Source organism: Microtus oregoni, unplaced genomic scaffold, assembly GCF_018167655.1.
Source record: "Microtus oregoni isolate MIOR12 unplaced genomic scaffold, Mior012 000023F_ref0000262, whole genome shotgun sequence".
In the NCBI taxonomy this organism is placed as follows: Eukaryota; Metazoa; Chordata; class Mammalia; order Rodentia; family Cricetidae; genus Microtus; species Microtus oregoni.
The window spans coordinates 491,669-517,956 of NW_024543082.1; the positions used below are offsets into that span (position 1 = coordinate 491,669).

Below are 26,288 nucleotides of genomic sequence, written 5' to 3' on the forward strand. Positions count from 1 at the left end.
ATTCCTGGGCGCACTCTGTCCACCAATGTCTGGGTCAAGGGCAGGAACTGAAGAGCCTGCCAACCGAAGCACCAATGCCAGCAGTCGGAAACCTCCTAGCACCCTACAGTAAGAGAAATATATCCCCCCCCCCCCCCGACAGCATCAGGATTCCTTCATGATGATACAGGAGGGGCAGTGGAGTCCAAAAACTTAAGGAAGTCTCTAAAACATACCGTCACCATCCTGGCTGATCTTAGGTGGAGCAACTTCTACTGAAGGGCTATGTCTCTCCCTCTCTGATTAGCGTGATCCCACACACCTAGGAATAGCTCTCACAGGATGCCTGAGATGTGCCGCTACCCAACAGCCCCTTCACTTCCTGCTCACCCTCTCTGCCCACCTGCTTGCATCTTCTCCTGCAGCCCATTCAGCCTGCACCGAGTCTCACACTGGACCACATCTGTCTTAGCATCTCCACGGAGACAGATATAAGAGCCAGCCCCACCACCCTCTAGCAGCTAGCAAAGAGGCCAGATTCAGCACACCAGGGGCTAGGGAAGGGACTAATGGGTATGGGGTGCCAAGAGGTGGGTGAGACCCCCACACTGATTAACACAATAAAAAAAAAGCAGTATCTTGGGGGGTAGGGGACCAGAGAGCAAAGGGTTGGGCAGATTCCAGGAGAGGAAGCCCCTGAGCTAAATTGCAGAGGTGTGAAGTGATCACTCTAGAAGTTCGGCTGGCAAATGTGCATGCAAGCCAGGCATCCTTGGGCAGTCTCCGCAGGTGTCTCTCCCTGTTCTGGAAACCTCCTGCTGGATGATTCTGCCAACCCAGACAGCAAACACTCCTTCAATCAGGCTGGCCTTCCTCTTACCAAGCCCCTCTGCCCCCTCCCCTCTCCCCTCAGCTGCCTCAGTCTTCTTTTCTCCAAGATGAACAAGTGTTCTGCTAATTTACCATGAATGGCATCCTCAAAGGCCCTTGCTCCCTCAGGCAGCCTCTTTGTCGGCATCCTCTGCACCCTTGTAGGCAGCCCCAGGCACTCCCGGAATCCCCTGCTTTCTCTTCTGGTCCCTCAGACAAGAGGTGGCTTGGGACACCAAAGTCAAAATAGCACTTTGCCTAATCCTATGCAGGTGTCCTGTGCACCTACCAGTGGATCCCTTCTAGAACTGCATCCTGGTCAGGGCCCCAGGAAGCTGACCATTCGGGCAGGTCTCAGCTGCTACCTGCCCCCCCCCCCACACACACACACACGCCAGACTGCCATGATAATCTGGCACTTGTCTCATGCATCCAGTACCAGAAGAGTCACAAAGTGTGGAAACTAAGGCTACCTGAGGTGGGCAGGAGCTGGGCGTGTGAACATGCCTGAAAGTATGTGGGTACATGTGGGGGAATGCCGGCCTTCCTGGTGGCATGACCTTCTAAATCACTGACAGCTTATACTTAGTCAATACTCCGGAATATCATGAATAACTGGTGTATGCAATCAGACCAAGAAAACAACCCAAAGACATTGAGAAGAGGTAAAGCAAACATCACCTAGCACCTATGTTAGTTTACTAGGAACAAGTTTGGTTGGAGCCTCCTAGAAGCTAAACATTCGCAGGTGCAGCAGGTCCATCCACATTGCCGTCAAAAGACAGCAACTGCGCAGACTCCAGCTCTACCATTCTGACTCCAGAACAATAGCAGGCAGACATCTGCAGAGCCCAGAGCCATGGAGCTATGTTGGGGCTCCAAGGGGATGAGAGGTTGAAGATTAGAACCTCTTCCTGCCACAGACAAAGATATGTCTGTGTCTATGGTACGGGTGATACGGCCTCCCATCTCTTGGATCACATCGGCCAAGCACCGACAGGCCTGGTTAGTGCTAACTCACAGGAGAGGGCACAGACACAAAAGAGCGTCCAGGAAAGCACCCAGAGCCTGCTCCAGGACAAGCAGGCGATGCACTGGGGTAGGGGCAGGAGGCACCCAGAGCCTGCTCCAGGACAAGCAGGCAATGCACTGGGGTGGGGGCAGGAAGCACAACAGGAAGGAACACTGTAGTTTAGGGCACTACGGAGGACACACAAGAACACAAGGACCCCTTGAAGTAAGCCTGGGCTAATGCTGGTACTGCAAACCTGCTGTACCACCCTCCACGTGGCTATGCCTTTTAGAATGCTGAGAAGGGCCCCACGCACCTACTCAGGAACCAGAAGTAGAAGCCACCAATTTATCATCCACTGCCGAGAGCCCTGTGCTGCCTCCACTTTCTCCCACAGACACCTTGGAAGGTCATGAAAGAGAGGGAGTCAAGAACAGAGGCTCAACTGGGCAGTGGTGGCACTCGCCTTTAATCCCAGCAGTTGGGAAGCAGAGACAAGTGGATCTCTGTGAGTTCGAGGCCAGCCTGGTCTACAGAGTGAGATCCAGAACAGCCAGGGCTACACAGAGAAACCCTGTCTAGAAAAACCAAAAAGGAAAAAAAAGCAGAGGCTCAGAAGTGTTACACCCAGGCAGTTGCTCCCAAATGTTATACACTAGACTCGAACCCAGGTTCTAGGCTTCAAGCCACACACTTTTACCTGGGGCATTTCCCTGGAGCACCCAAGAAAGACTGTTAGAGGCAGGAAGGGCTGTGAGCAAGTGTGAGAAACAGTGTCCCCAGCTACAGGACCTGAGAAGACAAGGGAGGGAGCAGACAGATGGGAGCACCTCTTCTCCAGCCTGAGGCCTCCTGGGCAGGGTAACAGAAGCCAGGTTCTGTGGCACTTCATTCCACCAGAGGAGATTGCTTAATTGGGGCTTTTTAACAGTAATCACTCCCAATAAATGAAACAAACGACTTTAATTTAGAGCACATTAAGTTAACAGCAAGCATGGCACCAGTTGACATGGCCTGGCTCACCTCCCCACCTCCCCACCCCCCCACCCCCGCTCTGGTGCTAGTGGCCCTGGGCCAAAGGCAAAGTTCTGAACAGAGGTGGTGTGAGGAAAGCAGCTGGGTCCTGTGAGGAAAGCAACTCAGTCCTGTGATGAGGATGCAAGAGCCCTGTGGGTCAGCAGGGCAGCGGAGGGGGATGGAGGGGGCGGGTGTGCTCCTTGCTTCACCAGTTAGGAGGGTTGGGGTGAACCCGAGATGGGGGATTCCCAACACACTGACAGTCAACGACCTGAAGCTCCTGCAGCTAAGCCACCAACCAGCTCTGCCAGGGCTAAAAGCCGGCACAGCACCTGTCTCCACAGACACGGTTCCCACATCTGCAGCAGGATCCTGCCCCGTGACAAGGGCACGCCCGGTGGGAGCGCTGCAAGGCCTGCTGGGTAGCACCAGGCTGCGCCCCAGAGCCAGGACCAGGAAGAACACGACCTTCCTGTCTGCATTCCCTCTACCTGGGCGCCAGACCCAGATGCTCTGGAGGCCCATTAACCACATTCAAACAGCCTCATCAACCCGATTTACACTGGACAGGAAGGCAGTCTTTAGTCCCCCTTCCTAAAGCCCTAGTGGCAGGGCTGGTGAAAGCGAGCATTCCCTGGTGACCCGAAGACCAGGCACAAAACGCACCTACACGGTAGCACAGCAGCCTCTAGTGGCAAACTAGAGTCAGTGGCCCTACTGTCCAGGCTTTCCAGAAGCTTGTGCTGTGCCTAGGCTCCTCCTCAGGCAGGCCTGGTGACCCCCAAGAAAACTGTAGACTCTAAAGTCCTACAACGGTCTTCCGATGGACATCTCGAGCAAGAGACAAGGACGTGGGCCACCCAAAGCACACAGTTCCCCAGTACGGACCCTGGCATAGAACAGCTGGGATGCTAGCCCAGGGTAGATATGATACCTAAGAGACCAGAGGCGGTATAAAGAGAAGCCAAACACAGGACTGCAGGGTCCAGCAACCATGTTCTTCACATTATACAGGTTTCTAAGGATGTTACAGAAAGGAAGGGGAGAGTTAAAGTAGTTTGGGAGGTTGCTATGTTGGTAAAAGACATCTGGGTTGTCATGGTTTGGATATGAAATGTCCCCTAAACCTCATTTGCCGAAGGCTCAATCCCCACAGCAGTGTTCTTAGGCAGGACTGATGGACTCATAGTCTGGTGGTATTACAGGGAGGTGGTGAGACGCAGAGCTGGGCATATGAAGACGTAGGCCACTGGGGAAACTGCTGGCCCTTGCTAACGTCTGCTGTAAGCGGCCTCACTGCTACCCTCCTGTCGTAACTTCCACCTCACCTCAAACCGGCAGTGATTCAATACCTTTCCCTTGTTCTTCGTGGGTGTTCTGCCACAGTGACCAAGCGTGGCTAAGGAAAAACTGGCACTGAAGAGTAGTGGCATTGTCACTGCATCTGACCTTGAGAGGGTCAGGGAAAAGAAGTCCTGGACCACTGTGGACAGAGCTTACTGGCGATTCCGTGAACTCAGAACAGATGCTCATAGCAACACCCAGGTAAAGGGATGAGGGTCCCACCCCGCTGGTGAGTTAGAAGCGCTATTCCTAACTTTCAGGCTATTCATAGAAAACTCTGGAAAAGAATTTGCCTACATTCTGTCCCTGTGCAGAGATTCTGAGTGAAGCTGAGCCTCACATGGCATGAAAATTCATCCAGGGAGTTGAGTGTCAGGGTTCTGCCTGCATTCACAGTGCCAGTTGAAGCAGAAGGCAAGCTTGCTTTTTAAAAAGTTGTACTTCAACAATAAATAGGTCAAAGGTGAGTAGCTGAGGAAATGAGCACCATTAAAAAGAAGCAGGGCGGCAAGATGGCCCGGCAGGGAGAGGAACTTGCTCTCACACCTGAGTTTGGTCCCTGGGATCCACACAGGGCTGCTGTGGCATGTACACCCAGACCGACCCCGCCCCCCCCTCCCTGCCGCCACATACGATAGGTAAGTTTATAAACTGTGGTTGCTTTTAAAGATGCTAACTAAGTACCTTGGCATCAGGACAACAGGAAAGCTGTCTTGAGGGTGTCTCAGGAACTGACCAGCCCCTATCCACTGAGACAAAGGTCTAAAGGGATAGAAGAGACTTCCCGGCTGCCCTGCTCACGAAAGATCGTGGAGTGAAATGACATTCAGCCATCCAGATTCTCAGAAGCCATGAGTCCAGCTACTGTTCCAGCTGAAGGCAGACGCTGGCATGTTCTGTGTGATGCTGGTTTTATATATACACAAAATGTGCAAATTATGGGTTGTGGGGGCAGACAGCCCTTGAGAGGGCCAGACATGAAATCCCATGTTCCACTGGAGACTCTAGGAAGTTAGAGACCCAAGAACATGGGCCACTAGCCAAGAAAAGTAACAAGCAGCAAGCACAGCCAAGCCAGGAGCAATGTCATATGGCCTGGGAAGCTGTTAGGTAAAGGGCTTTTCAGGTACTTCAAGCTCATGCCATGTGCCTCATATGCCAGAAACGGCCCTACAGACTGGGGTTCACTGTGGCCCCACCACTCCTCTCTATGCTTCACCTCCCCTTTAAGAATGGGAACGTTCCCTATTCTATCGTGGCTGGAAATATGTAACCTTTTAGACTTTACAGGGGCTCAGATCTAGAATTCACCTTGAATCTCAGACACTTTGAACCTAAATTTATTTTTCTTTGGCAGTATTGAAGCTGTTGAGCCTATGGAGGCTCTTGGTAATGGATTCATTTTGCAGTATGAGTCAGAAATGAACCTGTGAGCGGGGCTAGAGATGGAATGTTGGGGTTTGTATATGAAACGCCTTCTCTAAGAGCTGGAGGTGAGGGAGTAACATGTCTATATAATTTCAGCATGCAAGAGGCAAAGACAAAAAAATCAGCTCAAGGCCATCCTGACTACATAAAAGTTTGAGGTCAGCCTGGGCTACACAGGAAAGGAGCACGGGGGAGAAGAGGGAGAGGGAGAAAGCAAGGAAAAAGCAAAGAAGAAATCTCCCTGCAGTGGAATATTCTTAGGTGGCATGACTTCAGGGAAGTGATTCAATCACTTGGGTTCTGACCTAACCAACGAGCAACACATAAACCGACAGTACTATTGGTAGGTGTGGGAAAGCAGGACGTGGGGCCTAGTTAGAAGAAATGGGTCCCCGGGGGATGTGGCCCTTGAAAGGTCTCCCCTGTCTCTCTCTCCTCTTCCCCTTGTCCTCTGCCTCCATTGTATACCCCCCTTCCCAACTACCAAAAGGTGACCAGCTATCCCCTCCACACCTCGCGACCCCAATGTTCTGCCTCTTCATAGGCCCATAGCAACCAGGGGCTGAGATCCCTGGGACCATGAGCCAAAAGCAGGCTTTGCTCCTCCCCCAACTGCTCCCTGCCTCTGGTGGAAACATTAACCAGCAGAGTGAGTGTGTAACACTGCCAAATACATTTACACAACTGCCCTTATCAGCACGTGATCACCTCATTAGTCACCAGGAAAATGCAGTCCAAACCAAATCAAACCCACCCAATGACTAAGATAAACCACAACACGCACAGGTGAGAGTGTAGCCAGCAGGACCCCACACCGCCTGGAGTAGTGAGCGACAGCTGCCTTGAAAACATCTGGCCCTTCTACTCCTAGGTTATATATACCCAAGATCTGACAGCATGGCTACCCCCAAAACAGGTGTTCACAGCAAGCCTGTTTACAACAAACAAACCAAAGTAAAACTGATAACTATGTAACAGAATATACACACCATGGAATACTACCTAATTACAAAAAGCAACAACATACTGACATGTTACAAAGTGGACCTTAAGAATGTTATGGTGCGTGAAAGCCAACCCCCTATCATATAAGGACATTATTTTATATGGTCATTACAATAACCATTCAAATTAAAAAATGTTTCAATTTTAAAAAGCATAGGGCCAGGAGAGGTTGTCCAGTGATTAAGGGCATGCACTGCTTGCTCCTGAGAGGGCCTGACTGATTTCCAGCACCCCCACTGAACAGCTCACAACCACCACAACCCCAGCTGGAGGGAGATGCAACACCTCACGTGTGCATATAGCCATACACAGACCCACAGATATGTACGTAATTAAAATAACTTTTTAAAGATTAACGAGGGAGTGGGACAGATGTGGGCATGCGCATGCATGCTATGCGCACATATGGAGGCCAGAGACCAAGTCCACAGAGTCTGTTCTCTACTCCACTTTTACACGGGTCTGAGAAGTACACTCAGGTCAGGTTTGCACAGCAAGGGCTTTCACCTGCTGAGCCTCTGGCTGGCTCAACAACAGACTAGTACTGCCTTCTGGAGGCTGAAGAGGGAAGGAGACCAGGGAGCACTGGGTATGGAATTAGGTCACGGAATTGCTTGCTTTAAGATGGTAAGTTATATATCTACAGAATATCCCATTCCTTAGTTGTGGTGGTTTGGATGAGAATGGCCCTCATAGGCTCACATATTTGAATGCTTAGTCACCAGCTGTTGGAGAAGGGTCAGGATTAGGAGGTGTGGCTTTCTGGGGGTAGGTGTGGCCTTGCTGGAGAAAATGTGTCACTAGGGGTGGGTTTTGAGGTTTCAAAGCCTATGCCAGGCTGTGTGTATTCTCCCTCCCTCAGCATGAGTTACTCAGTTCTGCCTTTACTATAAATACAGTCCTAGAAACACCTCACTGCACCCACACTTTTTCCTGGTCACTTCCTAATGACCCTTGAGCACCTGCCCAGGACATGCTGAGCTCTGAAGGAAGAGCGATGGCTGCAGTCTCTTGGATGTCTTGGATTTGGTCCACTTGGCAGAAGGATGGAATACGCCAGGAACTGGGCTGAGACCACAAAGGGGACAGAGAAGCAAGCTTCAGGATCCCTGTAGCTCTGCTGTGTCCACCACAGGACCTCCTGCTCCATCTCACACCCCTTCCCCATCATGCCCACTAGCTCCTACTGCCCATGACGCTCGGGTCACAGGTCTGTTCACCAGGCTTAGTTTCCAAGAAGACAGCAGAGGAGGGCCGCATTGTAAAGCTGGATCCAAAAGCAAAGCCACAGAAACACTGGTCTGAACACAAAGCAACACAGACTTGCTGCTTCAAACTTCAACAGCCATCCTGAAGCATGACAAGGGCTTACCCTGGGGAGGGTGAGAGTGATCTAGAAGGAACCTCACATCTGCAAGGGCTCTCACGGGAGCCAGAAATGCCTCCCTCCAGCCCAAGCGTGGTTACGCCGGCTTCCTGTCAGACATTCCTGGTACACCCCGTCAAATCCAATACAGCAAGGAGAGCTGAGGGGAGTTCAATCCTATCTAGGTGTGATGGCACTTACAATCTCAGCACCAGGAGACTAAAGCAGTGGGATTTTGAGTTCTAGGATATCTTGGGCTACAGAGCAAAACCACATTGGGGGTGGGGCAGGGGACAGGAGTCTTGATCTAAGTTCTACAAGTATGCAATTCCACTTGACAGAGAGACAGGGAGGGGGAGGATTCAGAAGTAGATCCACAGAAACCCCCTCCTCCTGCCTTTTAAGCTCTAGAAGGATAAGCTGGAGGAAGAAACCAAGGCCAGCTGCCAGGGTTCCAGGATGCTAGATGTGCTGGGGAGCACAAGAAGCTTAAAAGGTACACAACAAGTACCTGGGACACAGCAGGTTCAGGCATTTAGTTACAAGGATTCCACAGTAAGAACATAACAAAAAATTTTTTCTATAATAGTCAAAATGAGATTTTTCTCATTTTGTGAAAAACGTTTCACCTAATATTTAATTAATGAAAACATAGCCCAAGGTTGCTAATAATGTTATAATGTTCTCTATCTATTTCTGGTGTTTATTACTTGAAGGTGGCCTGGGAAGGCACCTCTGAGTATGGATACAAGTCCTGTGCTAGCTCACTATAGCCTTGAGGATATCTTGTGGACATGACAGAGTCCCAGGGTTCTCTCTGAGAGAAGCCCACGCTGTTTCTAGAAGGCTGTGTGTCAAGGAGCCACTTTCCCCTTCCCTCTAGTTCCAACACAACATCCCCAGGGTAAACTGTCCTCTGGACTTGTCTCAAAAGAGAAAGGTAATCCTTAAAGGATTACTGTAGTCCAGGGCTCTCCCACCTCAAGGCCAGTCACTCCCCAGTAGCCTTGGCGAGTTTCTTCACTCCTGTGGTCTGTTCCTGAAGATCCCTTCTAGCTGACTGAATCTGTCTGAGAAGTTCGAATTTCCTTCCTCCTAATCCATGCTGAAAGAAATAGCCCCCTGTATAAAAAAACAATCACATAAAAAAGGCCCAGGGTCAGAGGCTAGAGCCGTGGAAGCAAAGAGATGAAGAGACGTCAGGGCCTACGTTCTTAAGAAGTTCCTAGACAGGGCTGGGGTGAGGTAGAGCATTTGCCTAGCACTATAGACCTGAAGGACAGAGCAGGCAGAGGAGAAGGCAGGAGGGAACGGCTTGTGGTGTGAGAAGTGTCCAAAGCTTAGGAAGAATTAAATCACAAGAAGCGAATTAATCCTGCTTTTGAGGGAGAGGCATCATTTATTTAGCACAGGAACAAGTTCACAAAATATGAATTCATAAACAATGGGAGCAATGTGACCCCAAGATTGATAAACCTTTATCTGCCCAATGCTGTCTGGTTAGAACAGTGGCTCTCAACCTTGCTAATGCTGTGACCTTTTAATACAGTTCCTCGTATTATGGGGACCCCAACCGTTTCATTGCTACTTCATAATTGTAATTTTGTTATTGTCATGAATCATAACGTAAATATCTATGTTTTTCAGTGGTCTTATGTGACCCCTGTGTGAAAGGGTCATTCAATCCCATAAAGGGGTTACAGCGCACAGGTTGAGAACCACTGGGTTAGACCCACTGGCTCACACTAGCTCCCACCTTCATACCTCACAGGGAAGGTGGCAGTCCCTTCAGGTCATTTGCAGTAGTCTCCAAGCTTTGTGTAAGGGCTTGTGGCTGTCAGATGGGCCCCACAGAGCAGGAAGCATCATGTCCTCAAGACATGGCCTATGCTCTTGAGGCCAATTGTGTGGCAAGGATTGTGTAGGGGCAGCCGACATGACACAGGACAACAGCAGGAAGGACCAACGGGAAAGGACAATGACATACTCTTCAGTTGTGGGTGCCTTGCACACCTCCAAGGAGGTAATGGAGGAGGGGCAAGATGGAGAATGGAGAAAGTACTCCACCCCTGGGAATGACATCATCTCACACATGCAGGCTGAAGGCTGGCTGTGCTTCAGCTGGGGATGAAGGGGGGAACAGATCTGGAAGTGCAGAGTAGGCCCAAGCTGCTACCCCAGCAGGTGGCCACAACCATGCTGGTCTTCGAGGTGACCTGATGCAATCCAAGATCTGTCTAGACTGGCCCCAGGGCCTTCTCCCTGAAACAGGAAAGCTTCTCCAACGTCAGAGCCCAGAGGACCAAACAGGGTAGGCTGAGCTACCTCTGAAATTCCAGATCAGTAAAGCAGGAAGGCGCTGGAACAAATCCACCCCTTCAGCCAGAAGCTCCTAGGCCTCCTACAGGACGAAAGTCCAGCCCAGGTACCCTTTCCTGACTGTAGCAGTTATCCTGACGGACTCATCCGCCCAGTGCAGAAAACATATCTTCAATGCTATGAGGGGAAGCAAGATTGGAAGCTATGAAGGACTGGACACGGAAGGTTCCGGAGAGGGAAGAAGGGACATTCTGGGTGGAGAAGACAGCTTGTGTAAGGCCACCTTCAATAGCGTTAGGAAGCGTGGTGCATGACACACAAACGATGGAGCCCTCAGGAGTATTGGCACTAGTGTGAGGCCAGCCTGAGCTCCACAGTGAATTCCCGGGACAGCTTAGACCACAGTGAGATCCGGACGTGAGGGGAGCGCCTGGCCTACAAGCACCTATAATCCAGCACTCAGGAGACAACAGCAGGGAGACTGTGAGTTCAGCTGCCCTCCTGATGTACATAACAAGATGGTGTCTCCAAAAAAATAAAATAAAATGAGGACATTGGCACATTTATGGGAAAGAGAGGTGAAGTCAGAGAATAAAACCAGGCTGACAGCAGAGCCTCACCAAGCAACTGGGGCGTGACAATGTAGTCAGCTACGGACCCCTGAACCCAGCATGGCCCTGGCAGCAGCTCCTGATAGTCACCAAGCTAGGCACAGACACAGGGAATATTGTTCGTGCCTCCCTGTCCTTCCACCACCATCTGATGCCATCCTTTAAGATGTCCTAACCCATTACCCAATAAGCAGACTCGACCCCTCTACACAATACAGGGTCCAAACAGGGCAAGCAAGTTGATGAGGAGAACCAGCTGGTCAAGAGTCCAATCCCGGACAGGCAGAGGCAAGTGATAAATCAGAAGATGAAAGACGTGGGAGCTGCCAGGAAGGCAGGCTGGTGGGTTCATATCTGCATCTCTTTGAGCTTTCTCTTCCCCTGGAGGAGGAACCTGCGGCCTCTCTAACTGGTTCATGTCCTTAAGGGCAGGAAGGAAAAGGGCACAGAGAGGACACGAGATGGTTTCCAAGGAGAACCAAAACGATTGCAATACCCTGACTTCTACTGAGGAATTCCAGTTCAACCACGACTTCTAGAGGCTTCTCCCAGACCCTGTCCGGCACACTTTGCTCAGAAAGATGACTACTGGTGTCTTCAAAATGAACAGTTCCCTCCTCGGAATATTAAAAGGAATGTAGACTGTGAAGGCACTTCTTAGGCATGCTGGGAAGCTAGCAAAATGGGGCAGGCTGATTCTCCCGTGAATGAAGCAGTGCTGAATGAAGCGGGAGACGGACTAGTTAACAGGGCAGATCCCCTTCGGCTCAGCTGAGCTAGTCTGGTTCTGGGACACGCCCCCAGACCAGATCTCCAGCATACTGGGCATGCATGTGCTGGGCATGCATGCACCGGGCAAGGTAGAGGGAATCAGACAGACTACAGGCATAGGAAAGGGCCGACGCTCACTGGAGCCGCCAAAAACTGCTCAGAGTGCAGGCAAGGGCCACCCACCGCTCACCTTGCACTTGAAACCGGCGGCGGGCGGCAGGAGCTCCCGCAGCAGGGCCTTGGCCACCTCGCGGCTGGCCTCCTCGCTCACGAAGTGGAGGTTAAGCACCTCGTGCGCCTCGAACTTGGCGAGGCGCAGCAGTGAGCGCAGCGCCACCCGGGCCTTGGCCTGCAGCGCCGCGTTGTGCTCCGCCTTGGTGAACATCATCAGCAGGTGGTAGTCCACCGGCACGGCCGCGCCGCTCTCCAGGCTCTTGGCCTTGGCACCCGAGGCCGGCACCACGGAGCCCCGGGCCAGGTCCAGCGGGGGCGGCGTAGGCGCGGCGACCCCGGCGCGGGCCTCCTTCAGCCTCTTGGTGGCGCTGGAGAAAGTCTCCCGGCCCGAGCCCAGGTAGTAGAAGGCGCACACCGCCAGCGCCGCGGCCAGCAGCAGCGCGCAGTAGTGCGAGCGCAGCGCGCCCAGGCGCGCCATGGCCCGAGCGCACGCAGCCCCGCCTCGGAGGAGGCCCATGCGCCCCAGCCCGCCGCCCAGCAGCCGGGCCCGCTCACACCGGCGCTCCAGGGCCCCCAGCCCCGCAGCCGGCGGCGGCCATGGCGGGGGCGTGCCCGCGCTGCCCCGAGCCAATCGTGAGCGTGGATGCGTGAAAGGCGGGGCCACCGCAGGCCCCGCTAGGTCCTAGGTTCCGAGGGATTAACCTCGAGATGGCCCCTTCGTAGTTTAGCTGCCAGGCTTGAGACCCGCGGACTGAAGCTAGAAACTAGACGGGGTCGACCTACTCGGCTCAGAGGGCTAGGGAGGGATATAGCTGCTAGGCTGGGTCTTGAAATTACACCCCAACGTAGGATAATATTGAACTTAAACTCATAAATGCAGAACTCGAAAACGTTAACTTTTCTCCACATTTCTCTTCTTGTTTTTTAGAAGCTTTAGCTGCCTCTCCCGCCTTTTAATAAACTAGCTGGAGCCAAAACATTTAAACTAGAAAGTTCCTTCCTGTTTCAAACAGAAGTTTACAACACCCCAAATGAAAATGGCTTCGCTATCCCATTTAGCACCTCTGGTATAACCCAGAGAATATGTGCGGCCAGCAGAGGGACCTAGCTGTTCAAAACATCATCCTCCCTTCAGAGAGTCCCTGAGGAGCATCAGTATTGAAACCCTCAACGGAAAGACTGAAATGTCCCAGAAAGTTTTTTAAAATTTTTAACTGGGGCATACTGAAGTAACTAGCCTGTAGTCATTTTAACCCTAGTCAGTCAGACAAGACCAGATGGACAAATGTTCATTAACTTCAAATTTCTAAGACGTGATGATAGACCAAGCGTTCTGAAGTAAATTTCTGCATACTTGAAAGAGGTGGAGGTGAAAATGCACGAAAATCCCAGGTTTATGACACACGTTTCTCCCGCGTGAAAACGGGGCTCACCTGTCCCAGCATCACAATCATCTTCAGCTCTGCCCTTTTCTATCGGAACAACACTTCCGAAAAGCATCTGCCGTCCCAAACAGGCCCGAGGGACCCCAGGTGGCAGAATGACCACAGTTGGTAGTCACCTGATGCCCACCACTCCATAATATGTAGGTATTACAAGTGCCCAGAACATGGGCTTTCCGATGCATAAATCAAACTTGGCATTGTATCTCTCTAAACCTCCAAGGCTGGAAGTCACGGGATGGAAAGTCCAGGCCAGTTCTACCACTGCAGGCTATTGCATGCCCAGCAGTTACTTGGTTACTCTGAAAATGAAGCCAACACTACTATCACAGATAAGAAAGACACAGATTGTTTTTTAAAGTGCCTCACATTGAATAAATATTTCAAAGACATTAAATTTACCAAAATAAGTGTAAATATCCAACAGACAAAAATTTAGTAACCAGAAATTTTCTGGGGGTACTTATAAATACTGCCCCAAAACATAATGTTATGTCTCTAAATAATTACATAATTGTGCAGCCCGTGCCTCTGAGTCCCCATTCATACCGTCAATACAGCGGGCTTTCCCTCTGGCACTTATTCTACCTTTTTTCAACTGATGCTTTATTTTCAGACTTTGAGTCCTTTCATTTATGCAAAAGAAATAAAGTTGATTTAAATTTTATCTAAGTCAGGAAAATACTCAAATGCTCTGCACAAAATTTCCATTGCCTGATCTATCAGCACCTGGCATTAATTTTTACTTGCTATTTCTCTGCATTGATCTGTTCTCAGCTAAAATGCACAAACTTGGCTATATCGTAATGTGCCCATATAGACAAAAACGCTGATATGCGCAGTAACGCTAGAGGTAAGTTTAACTTTGGTCAAAATATATGATTTCTAATCAGATATTAGGGAGCTGGGTTTTCCTATAGAGTAAATTCCATATTTACTTCAGAGCATGGATTATAGTCTCTAAACTCCTTCCGCCAGTGTGTAGACTTAGACCATCATTAGTGACTGTGTGACAACCACCTACACACTATCTAGTCCATCTTTCTTTCTTGAATAGGCTCTAAATGAACAGTCGATACTATTTTTAATCAAATATTTCCACTGTTGAACAAGCCTCCAATAGGATAAACAAGCCTCAAAAATACCAGTCAAACCAGCATTTTCACTTCCAGGAATTTACTCTAAGGAAATAACAACATCCTAAAATATTTAGCTGTAAGAGGCCAGGTGTGGTAGCTGTAATCCCAGCAATTCGGAAGGCTAAGGCATCACGGTGCCTGTGAGTTCAGAGCTAGCTGGTAGGCTTCGGTTTTCTTGTACAGTTGCGGGCCTATGTGACTGGCTCCTAGAGATAAAAGATTTAGTTCTAAGAGCAAGATTTATGAGAGCAAAATATGGGTATTGAGGGGGCTGGAGAGATGGCTCAGAGGTTAAGAGCATTGCCTGCTCTTCCAAAGGTCCTGAGTTCAATTCCCAGCAACCACATGGTGGCTCACAACCATCTGTAATGAGGTCTGGTGCCTTCTTCTGGCCTGCAGGAATACATACAGACAGAATATTGTATACATAATAAGTAAATAAATAAATATTTAAAAATAAATAAATAAATAAATATTTAAAAAAAAATGGGTATTGAGTAATTACCGATGAACTGCTTAGGCAAGCAATGTATTGCAGTCGTTAAAAGTGACAATATTCAGAGGTGGGCAGATTTCGAGGCCAGCCTATTCTGGAGAGCAAGTTCAAGACGATCCAAGGAACTGTCTGGCCAACTCAAAAACAAACAATAACTGATGTACTCATCAACTGCATGTGAAACCTATAAATTTGAGACATATTAGCCAACTGCAACATATGAACATGTGCGGAGTGACTTGGGAAAACCATATTTGAGACACCTGAAAAAAATGATAGTCTTGCACGATTTAAGGAGGTACTACATCATTACACAAGGTCCTTTCAGGGATTCACACCCAATGATCTGCTGGTGGCGTTTCGAATATGGTCCAGGGAAAACGAGACCTGTCAGTGGGAGCTGAAACCCGAAGCAATACTGCCGTTGAGTCCACGACTACTAAAATGATGCTGGCACATCTGAAATTCCTCAGCAAGGTTTTTAAATGCTCCCCAACTAACTAAAAGAAGACCAGAAAGCAGTATTGTCAGCGGTGTAAGTGTGTAAAGACATTAAGTTCTAGAAGGGCTCCACGGGGGCAGCTTCCTCAGCAGCATAAATCAAAACGTACTTCTATGGCTGAAAACGGAACTTGCTGTCGCCGAATTCTGATTAACAGGGACTTGTGCAGACTGGAGAAACAGCTCAGGCAATAGAGTGCCTGCCACACAAGCAGCAGAAAGATGTGAGTTTGGTCACCAGGACCCATGACAAAATGTCAGGTGTGCTGCACATCCCAGTACTGCCACGGGGGAGGCAGAGGTAATATCTTGGGGTTCACTGCCCATCTAGTCTAGTCTAATTGACAAGCCCCAGGCCAGTGAGAGACTTTTCCTCAAGTAAACAATATAAACTGTACCTGAGGCGGAATGGGATCCAAGGATGCACTGTTCTCCACACAGACATGTTCACTTGCACCCGCACATACAGGCACCCACAAACACATAAGCATGCACACATGCACATGAAATAAATGGTCACCTGTAGCTACTGGCTTATTTTTTTGGACAGCACAGGTAGGTGACAGAATTGCAGATGATTTTTCTTTTACTTGAGTCTTGTTTTCTGAGTGACATTACTGATTGCTTGTTGGGAGTTGGACTCATGCTGCCTCCAACTCCCAACGTGCTGAGATTCCAAGCACATGCCATCATACCTAGCCCTTTTCAGTTACATAAACTTTATCTTTGCAGTGAAGACGAACTCTTTTTCACAATAAGAAAAGAAACGGGCTGGGGGCTGGAGAGATGGCTCAGAGGTTAAGAGCATTGCCTGCTCTTTCAAAGGTCCTGAGTTCAATTCCCAGCAACCACATGGTGGCTCACAACCATCTGTAATGGGGTCTGGTGCCCTCTTCTGGCCTGCAGGCATACACACAGACAGAATATTGTATATATAATAAATGAACAAACAAACAAATAAATAAAATTAAAAAAAAAAGAAACAGGCTCTTAGCCTTCATCTAAAACACTTGTGTGGGTTCTCTTTTTGAGACTGCTTCGAAAATGAGATGCGGGTTTGTAAGGCAGATCACTTGGGAGTCTGCATCTGCTCTGAACTAACTGTGAGAGCCCAGTTTAGCTTCCAGATCCGCGGTTCAGCGCTCCTTTCTGATGGAGGAAGGTCATTGGCTAATAAAGGAACTGCCTTGGCCCATTTTATTGGTTAGAGGATAGGTGGGAGGAGTAAACAGAACAGAACACTAGGAGGAAGAGGAAGTGAGCTCAGTCTCGACAGCTCTCCTCTCTGGAGCAGACGCCTGAGAGAGACGCCATGCCCTGCTCCCGGGATGAAGCTCCGACCCAGGATGGACATAGGCTAGAATCTTTCCGGTAAGCGCACCTTGGGGTGCTACACACAGATGATTAGAAATGGGCTAAATTAATATGTGAGAATTAGCCTAGAAGAGAATGGGCCAAGCAGTGATTAAAAGAATACAGTTTCTGTGTAATTATTTTGGGGCATAAACTAGCCGAGCAAGCGGACAGGGTGCCGGGGAGGCAGCCCCGCCGCGCCCCCTATTACTACATATGTCGCCCACGTGGACAACTGCTTCCACATAAAGCCTCAGACAGCTTGGGAAGTAATTCTAGAACAAAATGAAAGCATGTGCCTGGTTTCTTGGTAGCAGCAATTTCTCGGGTCTACTCTACTTGCCAGAGGCAAGCAAGTGCCATATCTAAGAGAGGCTTCCTGACTCAGCTTTAGCTGCAAAACCCTGCAGCTTACTAAGAGTTCCTGCCATGAAACACTTAAACGGTGTTGACGAAAAGCTGAACGCATGCTTTTCGGTTTTCAGCCATAGCAGGAAAAAAGCTGCACCATTTAAAAATGCCGGCTTTCTGGGCCATCCTGCCAGGGCAAACTCTGACTGTTTGAGGCAGGAGGGCCGGCTACCTAGAGAGGACTTGAGTGTTGTCTGTTGTAGCTCACTTGCTGGCAGGGACCTTGAAATGCCATACAGTTGTTGCAGTAAACGTGGCTACAGCCTGTATATCCGCCATGAGGCTGGAAAGCTAAGGAATGGACTGGATCTAGCTGGCAAAGTCACGCCTTTAATCCTACCCATATTGCTCAGTAATTTAAAGGCTCATGTGGTCAGAAAAAGAGAGATATACAGTAAAGAGAGATTCAAAGACAAAGAAAATTTCTAAATGGTTTGAAGTGTGTTAAAAATATATGCAGACTAAAATTTAAAGTTCTTAAAGTAACAAAAAAAAGGAAGAGAGTTGTTGTGTGTAGTACACACCTTTAATCCCAACACTTGGTAGGCAGAGGGAGATTGACCTCTGTGACTTCAAGGTGTGGTAGCACACGCCTTTAATCCCAATGCCTGGGAGGCAGAGACAGGCTGATCTCTGAGAGTTCAAAGACAGCCTGGTCTACAGAGTTACTGCAGGTCAAAGATACAGAGAACCTGTATCAAAAAGCAAAAAGTTAAAAGTAAAAATAAATGAAATAGAGGTTAAAACAAAGCTGTACAAAGATAGAAAATACACAGAGAATCTTGATACTGTATGCTATTATGCTCTCTTTGAATTATTTGAATGCTGAGGAAGGAGCAACAGCTGCTAAAAGATATTTATTTATAAATACTGCTGAACTAATCCAACATAGATATTTTGAATTTGGATCTAAGGATATGATACTTTGGAAAGGAGTTTCTTATTTTGTTTTCACAGAGGATGAGACGCTGTTCATTTCTTCTATTCCGATTTGGTATGATGGACCACGTCCTCCTGAATGGTTCCAGTGCACGCCTTCAAAAAATTGCTTTGCTCAACTGCCAACTGAGATGAAACTAGCACACAGGTTATACCATGAAAGACCTAATTAACGACGCCCCCATTCAGCAGGAAGCAGTTTGGAGAGAAAAAAACTGTGCCCATGTTCCCAAATATGGTTTATAAACGTTCTTTTACATTTAAAGGGGGATATGATATAGGTATGAATAATTTGCATTAGTATAGATTTTGCTTTATTGATAGAGATTTAAGGTCAATTTTGTTATATGTATAAGTGTTTCTGATTTTGATTAAGGTATTGTGACTGTGTAGTTCATTTAAATATGTACTGTATAATTAAGAAATATAGGTTGTTAATGGATAATCATCGATAATAGTAAAGCTTGTAGTCATGTTAGATTTTTTTAGATATATAGAGATATATTTTAGATAGACATTCTTCATGTCTTTCAAAGATTACAGAATAGGACATTTAATGTTTTAATAACTGAGGACTTTTCATGACAATGAGACACTCTGCTCCTGGCAGCACCAATCTACTTCAAGAGGAAGATGGGCATCGAAGAGGCACCTTTTGGAGTTTGATAGCCATTTGGGCAAGAAACTGCTCTTGCCTGGACTATTGCATAAACTGGACACAGAGAACCCGCAGAGAGAGGACTACTGAACTTGCCTAAGGTGAGATGATCTTTTGGGGTTCCTGATTCATGAAAGAGTCTGCGAGACATTCTGCAGGACACAACAGATAGTGACTGAACTGACTTTGAATTTTCCTGCTTTATGGAAATGTCTGCTGGATAGCATGGGCCTGAAGGCTGAAGATGGATGCCCCAACGGTACAGAGGAACTTTGGGTGACTGTCCAGGCAGCAAGATGTCTCTGTCATTTCTAGAGTTTTAAAAGTTGCTTTTTTCTTGTTTGCTTATGTAGTATTGTATCTTTCTGGAGTCTTTGATGGAGTTAAGAATAGTTAGTTATAGTTTTCCTTAGTTATGATAAAGATTATTGTAACTTTTACTTGATAACTGTTTTGTTATATGTAATTTTGCTATGTTAAAGTTAAAGCCTTTTTTTTTTTTGTTTAAACCGAAAAAGGGGAAATGATGGAGGAAGGTCATTGGCTAATAAAGGAACTGCCTTGGCCCATTTTATTGGTTAGAGGATAGGTGGGAGGAGTAAACAGAACAGAACACTAGGAGGAAGAGGAAGTGAGCTCAGTCTCGACAGCTCTCCTCTCTGGAGCAGACGCCTGAGAGAGACGCCATGCCCTGCTCCCGGGATGAAGCTCAGACCCAGGATGGACATAGGCTAGAATCTTTCCGGTAAGCGCACCTTGGGGTGCTACACACAGATGATTAGAAATGGGCTAAATTAATATGTGAGAATTAGCCTAGAAGAGAATGGGCCAAGCAGTGATTAAAAGAATACAGTTTCCGTGTAATTATTTTGGGGCATAAGCTAGCCGAGCAGGCGGACGGGGTGCCGGGGAGGCAGCCCCGCCGCGCCCCCTATTACTACACCTTTCCCTCGGATCCATTCACATGGGAGCGGGGTTTTGTTTTAATGAAAGGATGGGCTACAGGTGTGCTGCCAAGATCAGGAATGCCAACAAACATATCAACCATAATGGGGAGAAGCAGAAGAGTCAAGAATGTCTCTCGTGGTCTTTAGTTCATGAAGCAAGGGCTACAGCATCTCTGAAATTGGCAAGAAGAAAATATTTAAAGGATCCAAATGTTTTTCTGAATGGAAGTAATCGGTAAACAGGATCAACATGAATTGCCATTCCTTGGAAGGGTCGGAGAGTCAGGCTGGACTTTAACTAGAACAGATGTTAGGCAGCCACCACACAGTTCAAAAGAAATCTGAGCACCACAGTGACTGCGCCAGAAGTGAGATATTTTTATTGACTTATTATTGTAAATTTTCAGCATACAAAGTAATGAAGTATATTTACAATTCTTACATAATGTACATTTTAGAATAACTATAAAGATAATGTACTTTGCTCCATTTACAATGACAAACTACAGAAAAACTACATTCATGAATTAGATACAAATCTACACACTAATAAAAACTAATGGAGTGTTGGTTATACATTCTTAAAATCCTTTTCATAGGCAGCAAGAAATAGTACATGTGATCAGTCTTTATGACCGGAATGATCCAGAAATATCACAAAGCACGTAAACAGATATTTTTAAAAAGGAGCTTGTCATTTCCAAAAGTTACCCTTTAGCCTTTCATATGAAAAGGTGCTAACAACTTGATAGCACAGCAAGCTTTCCCTGTTAAAAATTAATACCCAAAATAGGGCTGGGGAATGAGAAAATCCTAGAAAATGAGATAGTGAGAAGATCAATGCAAAGAAAAATTCTAGTTAATTAAATCTTCCTTTGTCCACATGATCCCCATTTATGTAAACAGAAAAAGATGCCCACAAAACATCCTTCTGGGTGTCAGGACTCAGCCAGACTGAATCCAAGTCCTTTCTATGGCTATGACATCAAAAAGTTAATAAAAGGTGAGTTTAACTTTATAATATTTGGCTTTTTATTAATGTTTGCTATTGTACAAAATGCAGACTTTTTTTTTTTTTTTTACAATTTGATGCTTTCAAATTCCAATCTAGTCCTTTAAACGTGACGAGGTTCTCCCGTGTTTCTGGAGCCTCTTTTCAAACTCAGGGAAAGCTGCTACTTGACAGTGATGCCAATCCTCCCAGGACACACGTGCTTTAGGAGCTTATGTCAGAGCTAGACTATGGGTCAGCTCTGTAAAACAAGAGGGGGCTGGGATGAAGCCCGGGGCCAGGCTGCTGCTTGTGGGCTAAGACTGCAGGTGTCCTCCTGCAAGCCTCCGGGGACAGGTACACAAAGGGAGGCTTTAGAAGTTCCCTTTGTTTCAGCCATTCGCTTTATTTGTGAGGAGCCCTGGATCCAAGAAGGATGTGAACTAAAGTTATGATGAACATAAGATTTCATTTTTTAAAAAAATGCAGCAACACAGAAAGTTGACCTGAGAATGAGTGGTCTAGGAATGTCCAATTATTCAGAGTGGGTAGCAAGTTTAGGTTTAAATAAAACAACTTGGTTCATGATCATATCTAATATGCAGAAAAATGTACTTTTAAACACTGCCAACATGATCACAAACATAAATTCTCTAAAATATAAGCATATAATTTTCCCCCCAGAATGCACCTGTGAGGTGCTAAAACACAAGCTGCCCGCTGGATTACTTTGGGGGAAGCAAACACCAAAGTTTGCGGCACCACGGCAGACACCGGCATCAGTCAGTCAGGCACCCTGTAATGCTGGAAGCTTTTCATTTCCAAGGACTGTACTGAAGATGAACTTAAAATCTTGGAAATGTTAAATGAGTAAGTGTCTCAGTGAAGCCTGGGGAATGGCTACTCGATCACCTTTATCCGTGCCCGTGTTAAAGCCACATTTTGTGCATCCTTCATTGTGCCTCTGTTCTTATTTTGGCAGTAATCCAATTGTTTCCATTAATGAGAGCATAAAAAAGAGTGAACAGGCTAATAAAGAATCAAACTTGTAGTTGCGCGCACCTTTAATCCCAGCACTCGGGAGGCAGAGGCAGGCGGATCTCTGGGAGTTCGAGGCCAGCCTGGTCTACAAGAGCTAGTTCCAGGACAGGAACCAAAGCTACAGAGAAACCCTGTCTCGAAAAACCAAAAAAAAAAAAAAAAAAAAAAAAAAATCATCAAATTTTTCTCAGCATGTCTGTCCTGCAGAGAACACAGAGCAATCGGAAAGAGCGGCCTGAGTGTGTGCCTGGCATTGTGGATATTCATCTCTCCTACTGTATGGAATACTGCACAACACGCCACATAAAGCTATTGGTGAACACAGCAAAACTCATCTAAGAGCCGATCTACTTCATGATAGAAATTTAAAGCCTTGCTAGACTCCATTCCCTTTCCGTCATTCAATTTCTCAGCACGTTGAGAAAACTAAGTGAGCCATAAAAACATGTTCTTGCATTGCCAGGCTCCATGCGATCAAAAAAGATGAAGCTTGTTCTGAAGATACTCAGAACCACGATGATCTTCAAGGCATTTCACACACACCTGAATCTTTAAGGCTTATTTCAAAAACACTCTAGCCATTAAAGGGCAGCAGACACTACTGACTGTCACACCAAGGACTTCTGACACACATCAGGGAGGGAGGCAGACAGGTCCAGAGGACTGTCCCCAGCAGCTGAAAGGGAAGCCCATCCGCACCTCCACAGACGAGGCAGGAGCTCCACAGTGACCGAGAACGGGCACTGAGGAGAAGAGGTGGGCTTCTTCCCTCTGGTTCTTTCTTTAGCCTGCTCTTCCTTGAATATGTGTTAGGACAATAAATTTCAAAACACACACCAATTAAAATTAGACTTTTGCCTTTAACAAAATACCGACAAGGCCAGATTCCTTCCATCCTGTGGAAGTCTGTGCTTCCTCAAATAGAAATCAAATAGAAATAAAAATCACAGCAGATCTCTAACGTGTGGGGACTTATGAAATAAGCACTATAAGCTTGCAATTCGGCTGAGCCAGGGGACCATATCTGTGTTGAGAATTTATCGCAGTATGATTTCTGCTTAGATTCAGATTTCATATTTAATCAAAGTAAGGCTCTACATACTGTGGGGGAAATGGTAATTTTTTTATTTAATTGACTATAATTATATATATATATATATACACATTTAAAAATGTTTCTGTGAAGCTGAGTATCAATGCTACTTACATACAATCTCTAAAAGATTAAATGTCATCAACAGTGCTGGAAATGAACCACAAGGCAATTATTTATTCATTCCATACTTTGACAAGACGTGTCAATCAGAGGTGGAATCTGACCAAACTGTATCACATACTCGTAATTTTGGAACTCAAAGGTCAATGACATATTTTACTTAATTCTAAAGCTATATACAGGATACAATTTAAAAGAATGTATACTGTTGTATAGTAAACAAGATAAATGTAGAAAAAATAAAAGGAATTTATTGCTGGTAAATTTTAGTATAAACAGAAAAAAAATTAGCTTTTTCTTCTTTTACATGGAGATTTTTCTTTCACCAGGAGTAATAGTAAATATACATATATATAGCTTAAAATGGATAAATTCCAAATATAAAATGACCTACATTATCTTTGAAATCACCGTGTTTTGGTGAAAGCCCAATTTTGCAATAGTCAACTTCTGAAATACAGTTTTATTGCACTGATGATCTTTTCAAGGTTTTAGGAAATCAACCCAACAATAAAAACTGAGCTGGGAGTCTTGCGGTGACTGAAGGAAGAAAACGGAATGAGCTCCTTTGCACCACAAGATGAAATAAGTCTAAAGACTAAAGCGTGGTCTACTGGACAGTCACCATGTTTGCTAAAGTCCTGACATGCAATGGCATCTCTGAGCAAAGGAGGGGCATCCTCACTAGTCCTAGCAATGACATCATATACCGTGAGTACCACAGCTAAGCTACCAGGAAACACACGTACATATTTCTAAACCACCAACAATTATCAGCGAAGCTGTAGAAAAGATACATCCTCGATACAGGTAAGCAAACTGGCTCCCACTTGGTGCAGACATAGTGACTGAGTGTTCCTGGGGAGAAGCAGGGCACTACCCAAGGCAAAGGTACACGGGCCCAACAGTGTAAGCATCTCGGAACTTAGGAGATCGCTTATATCTGGATACAACTTTATATAAAAGCACACCCGTTAAACAGTCTTTTTCTTCTTAAATAAAAGAGGAATTATAGTGGATTTCTCCCTTTCCCAACCATGAGAGATCTGTTTTCATTTACAAAAATACCAATGAATGGGTACCATTTTTCTCCAAACAATTCAATGTCTACTAAAATCAAGTAGAATTAAAGCAGTTAAAAAAAGGTGTAAGATTTTGGTTGTACACATTAGTAATTCACCAAATTTCATAGTTTCCCCTCTTTAAAAGGCTCAGAACTTCTGTGAATCTTGCTGGAAACGATTGAGTTTCTCTGGATTATTGGATGCCATTTGAGAAAAATCACGAAAAATGTCCTGGTAAGTTTCATCACCTGCATGAAAGTAAAACAAAGACACTTTTAAAATGTATACAGCTAAGGCGTTAATAGAACAACATATGCTTTTACTCGTACTATTTTAGGGCTCATTACATTCAAGTTTTGTTCCAAGAGCATTTTTGGAAGGAAAAAAGCCAACTAAAAATAACATCAGAAAAGTACGAAAGAAAGGGAAGCTGTACCTGAGAGAAGCATCTCAGATGTGTGGCAGGGGAGCTCAGAGTTAGAGAGGAGCAAGATGCAAGCGTTTGAAAGCAATGTGAAGAAACATTCGTTAGCACACGAAAGAAGAGAGGTTATGAGATGAAGTACATAGCACATTTTATAAGAAAATACTTTGCTGAATAAAAGTTAAAGGAAATGACTAAAGCCAAATACTAGTCAAGGTTCTGATGGATGCAGGTTACCAAGGAGACAAGCTGGGCAACAGCTACGAAGAGCTTCCTGCACCATCTTCAGCTCGAAGCGCTTTATGCTGAAACAGCTGTTGGTGAAAGGGAGCTCGCATACCCTCTGAGGCTGAGAACTAACGCGTCTGACCCACTGCCCGGTAAATTCACTAATCACAAGGCCAGAGCGTGACTGCAAAACCAGAGCTCCACACTGTCTGGTGACTCACGAGCGGGACTGCTATGCAATCGGAAAGGATAGCCAAGAATCTACTCACAGTCGGAGGAACAAACGTGTGGACCCTCAGCACTCTTACAGAAATGTAAAATTAGAGCTGAGGACGTACGGCAAGCGGGGAACAATTCTTCTCACCAAGGAACCATATGCACACGTATAAATTAATCCCTCGAGGGGAGAAATCTTATTTCCAGGACGGCTTGCTTATCATGACACGTCCAGCCGAACACTGCATTGGCACAGACTCCTGGCGCAATTCTACTCTCGCTTGAGCATAGGGTACTGTTTTATAAGACTCTCGTCATTACAGGGGTCAATCATTAGATCCTCTGAGATAACCTGCATCCCATCTTACAACAATCTCATTATCACAGATCTTGTTAACAGCACAGTAAGCTCTCGAAGTCTTACAAAGCGAGATTATTATAAAGCACAGAGATGTCATACCAAAGGCTAGAGAATTAGAAAAATACTGAGGGGGCCAGGTAAAAATCTATTTAAAAGACCTAAAATCATAACGTAAGAATTTTAATAAAAAGGCTTTAATATCTTAATATGTAGTACTTTAAATATTCAGTCTATGTAAAAAGCAATTTATTAAAATCTGGGAAATTGAACCATGACAGAAATCAGTTAACCCTAACTAATCTACTTTAAAACGGGAAAATACAGTGAGAAGAGAGTGTTAACGGGCTGGCTGGAGGTGAGAGCTGACTCCCGACACTCGACCGGAGCACACTAAAGGCCAGTCCGCTGGAACTGGCCAGACCGTCCAATTAGAGCACGACAAACTACGACCTACTCTTGTGCTTGGCCATCCTACAGGACACGAAATAAACTCAGGAGCGCAACATTAAATAACAATTAACAAACCATACAAAATACTTTAATTTTTTTCTCTTTTTAGATGTTGAAGTAAAATATGTAAAATATTTATTGTAAACATTATAAATATTTTTAAAATACTATTCAGATAGTCTAGGATTTTACTTTTCAAGAAAGTGTAAAGTGCAGATTATAATACAAAAATACCACATTGATTTTACCATTCGACACCAGAAGGAACGTAAAAGGCACACATTATATATCCAGGAAGAAACGGGAGGCGGGTCTAGCAGACGCTGACGTCTAGCAGACGCTGACGCCAAGCCGTTCACAGATAGCACCAGGTGAGTGCTCTCAAGTGTTACAGCGGTACAATGGCGATGTATGGCTTCTACATTCAGCGGTGCATATTCTGTGTATAGCGAGCTGCTTTTCTTTACGGTTTTCTAGTGTTTGATTTTTAAGTCACCTAGCACATATTACACAAG

At 46.2% G+C, this 26,288-nt stretch overlaps 2 protein-coding genes across 8 annotated transcripts in view; both read right to left on the reverse strand.

Moving 5' to 3' along the window:
- Xxylt1 (xyloside xylosyltransferase 1) overlaps positions 1-12,492 on the reverse strand; it is a 137,187-nt gene extending 124,695 nt beyond the window's left edge. The window contains exon 1 of the mRNA XM_041673329.1: positions 11,913-12,492. Coding sequence (XP_041529263.1) covers positions 11,913-12,413 — 501 coding nt within the window. The 5' untranslated portion in view covers positions 12,414-12,492. The remainder of the gene's footprint in view (positions 1-11,912) is intronic.
- A 10,426-nt stretch (positions 12,493-22,918) lies between these two features.
- The window catches only part of Acap2 (ArfGAP with coiled-coil, ankyrin repeat and PH domains 2), a 116,166-nt gene continuing 112,796 nt past the window's right edge, over positions 22,919-26,288 (reverse strand). For all 7 annotated transcript variants that reach the window (XM_041672765.1, XM_041672762.1, XM_041672764.1 and 4 more), the window contains one exon: positions 22,919-24,342. In XM_041672765.1, coding sequence (XP_041528699.1) covers positions 24,242-24,342 — 101 coding nt within the window. In that variant the 3' untranslated portion in view covers positions 22,919-24,241. The remainder of the gene's footprint in view (positions 24,343-26,288) is intronic.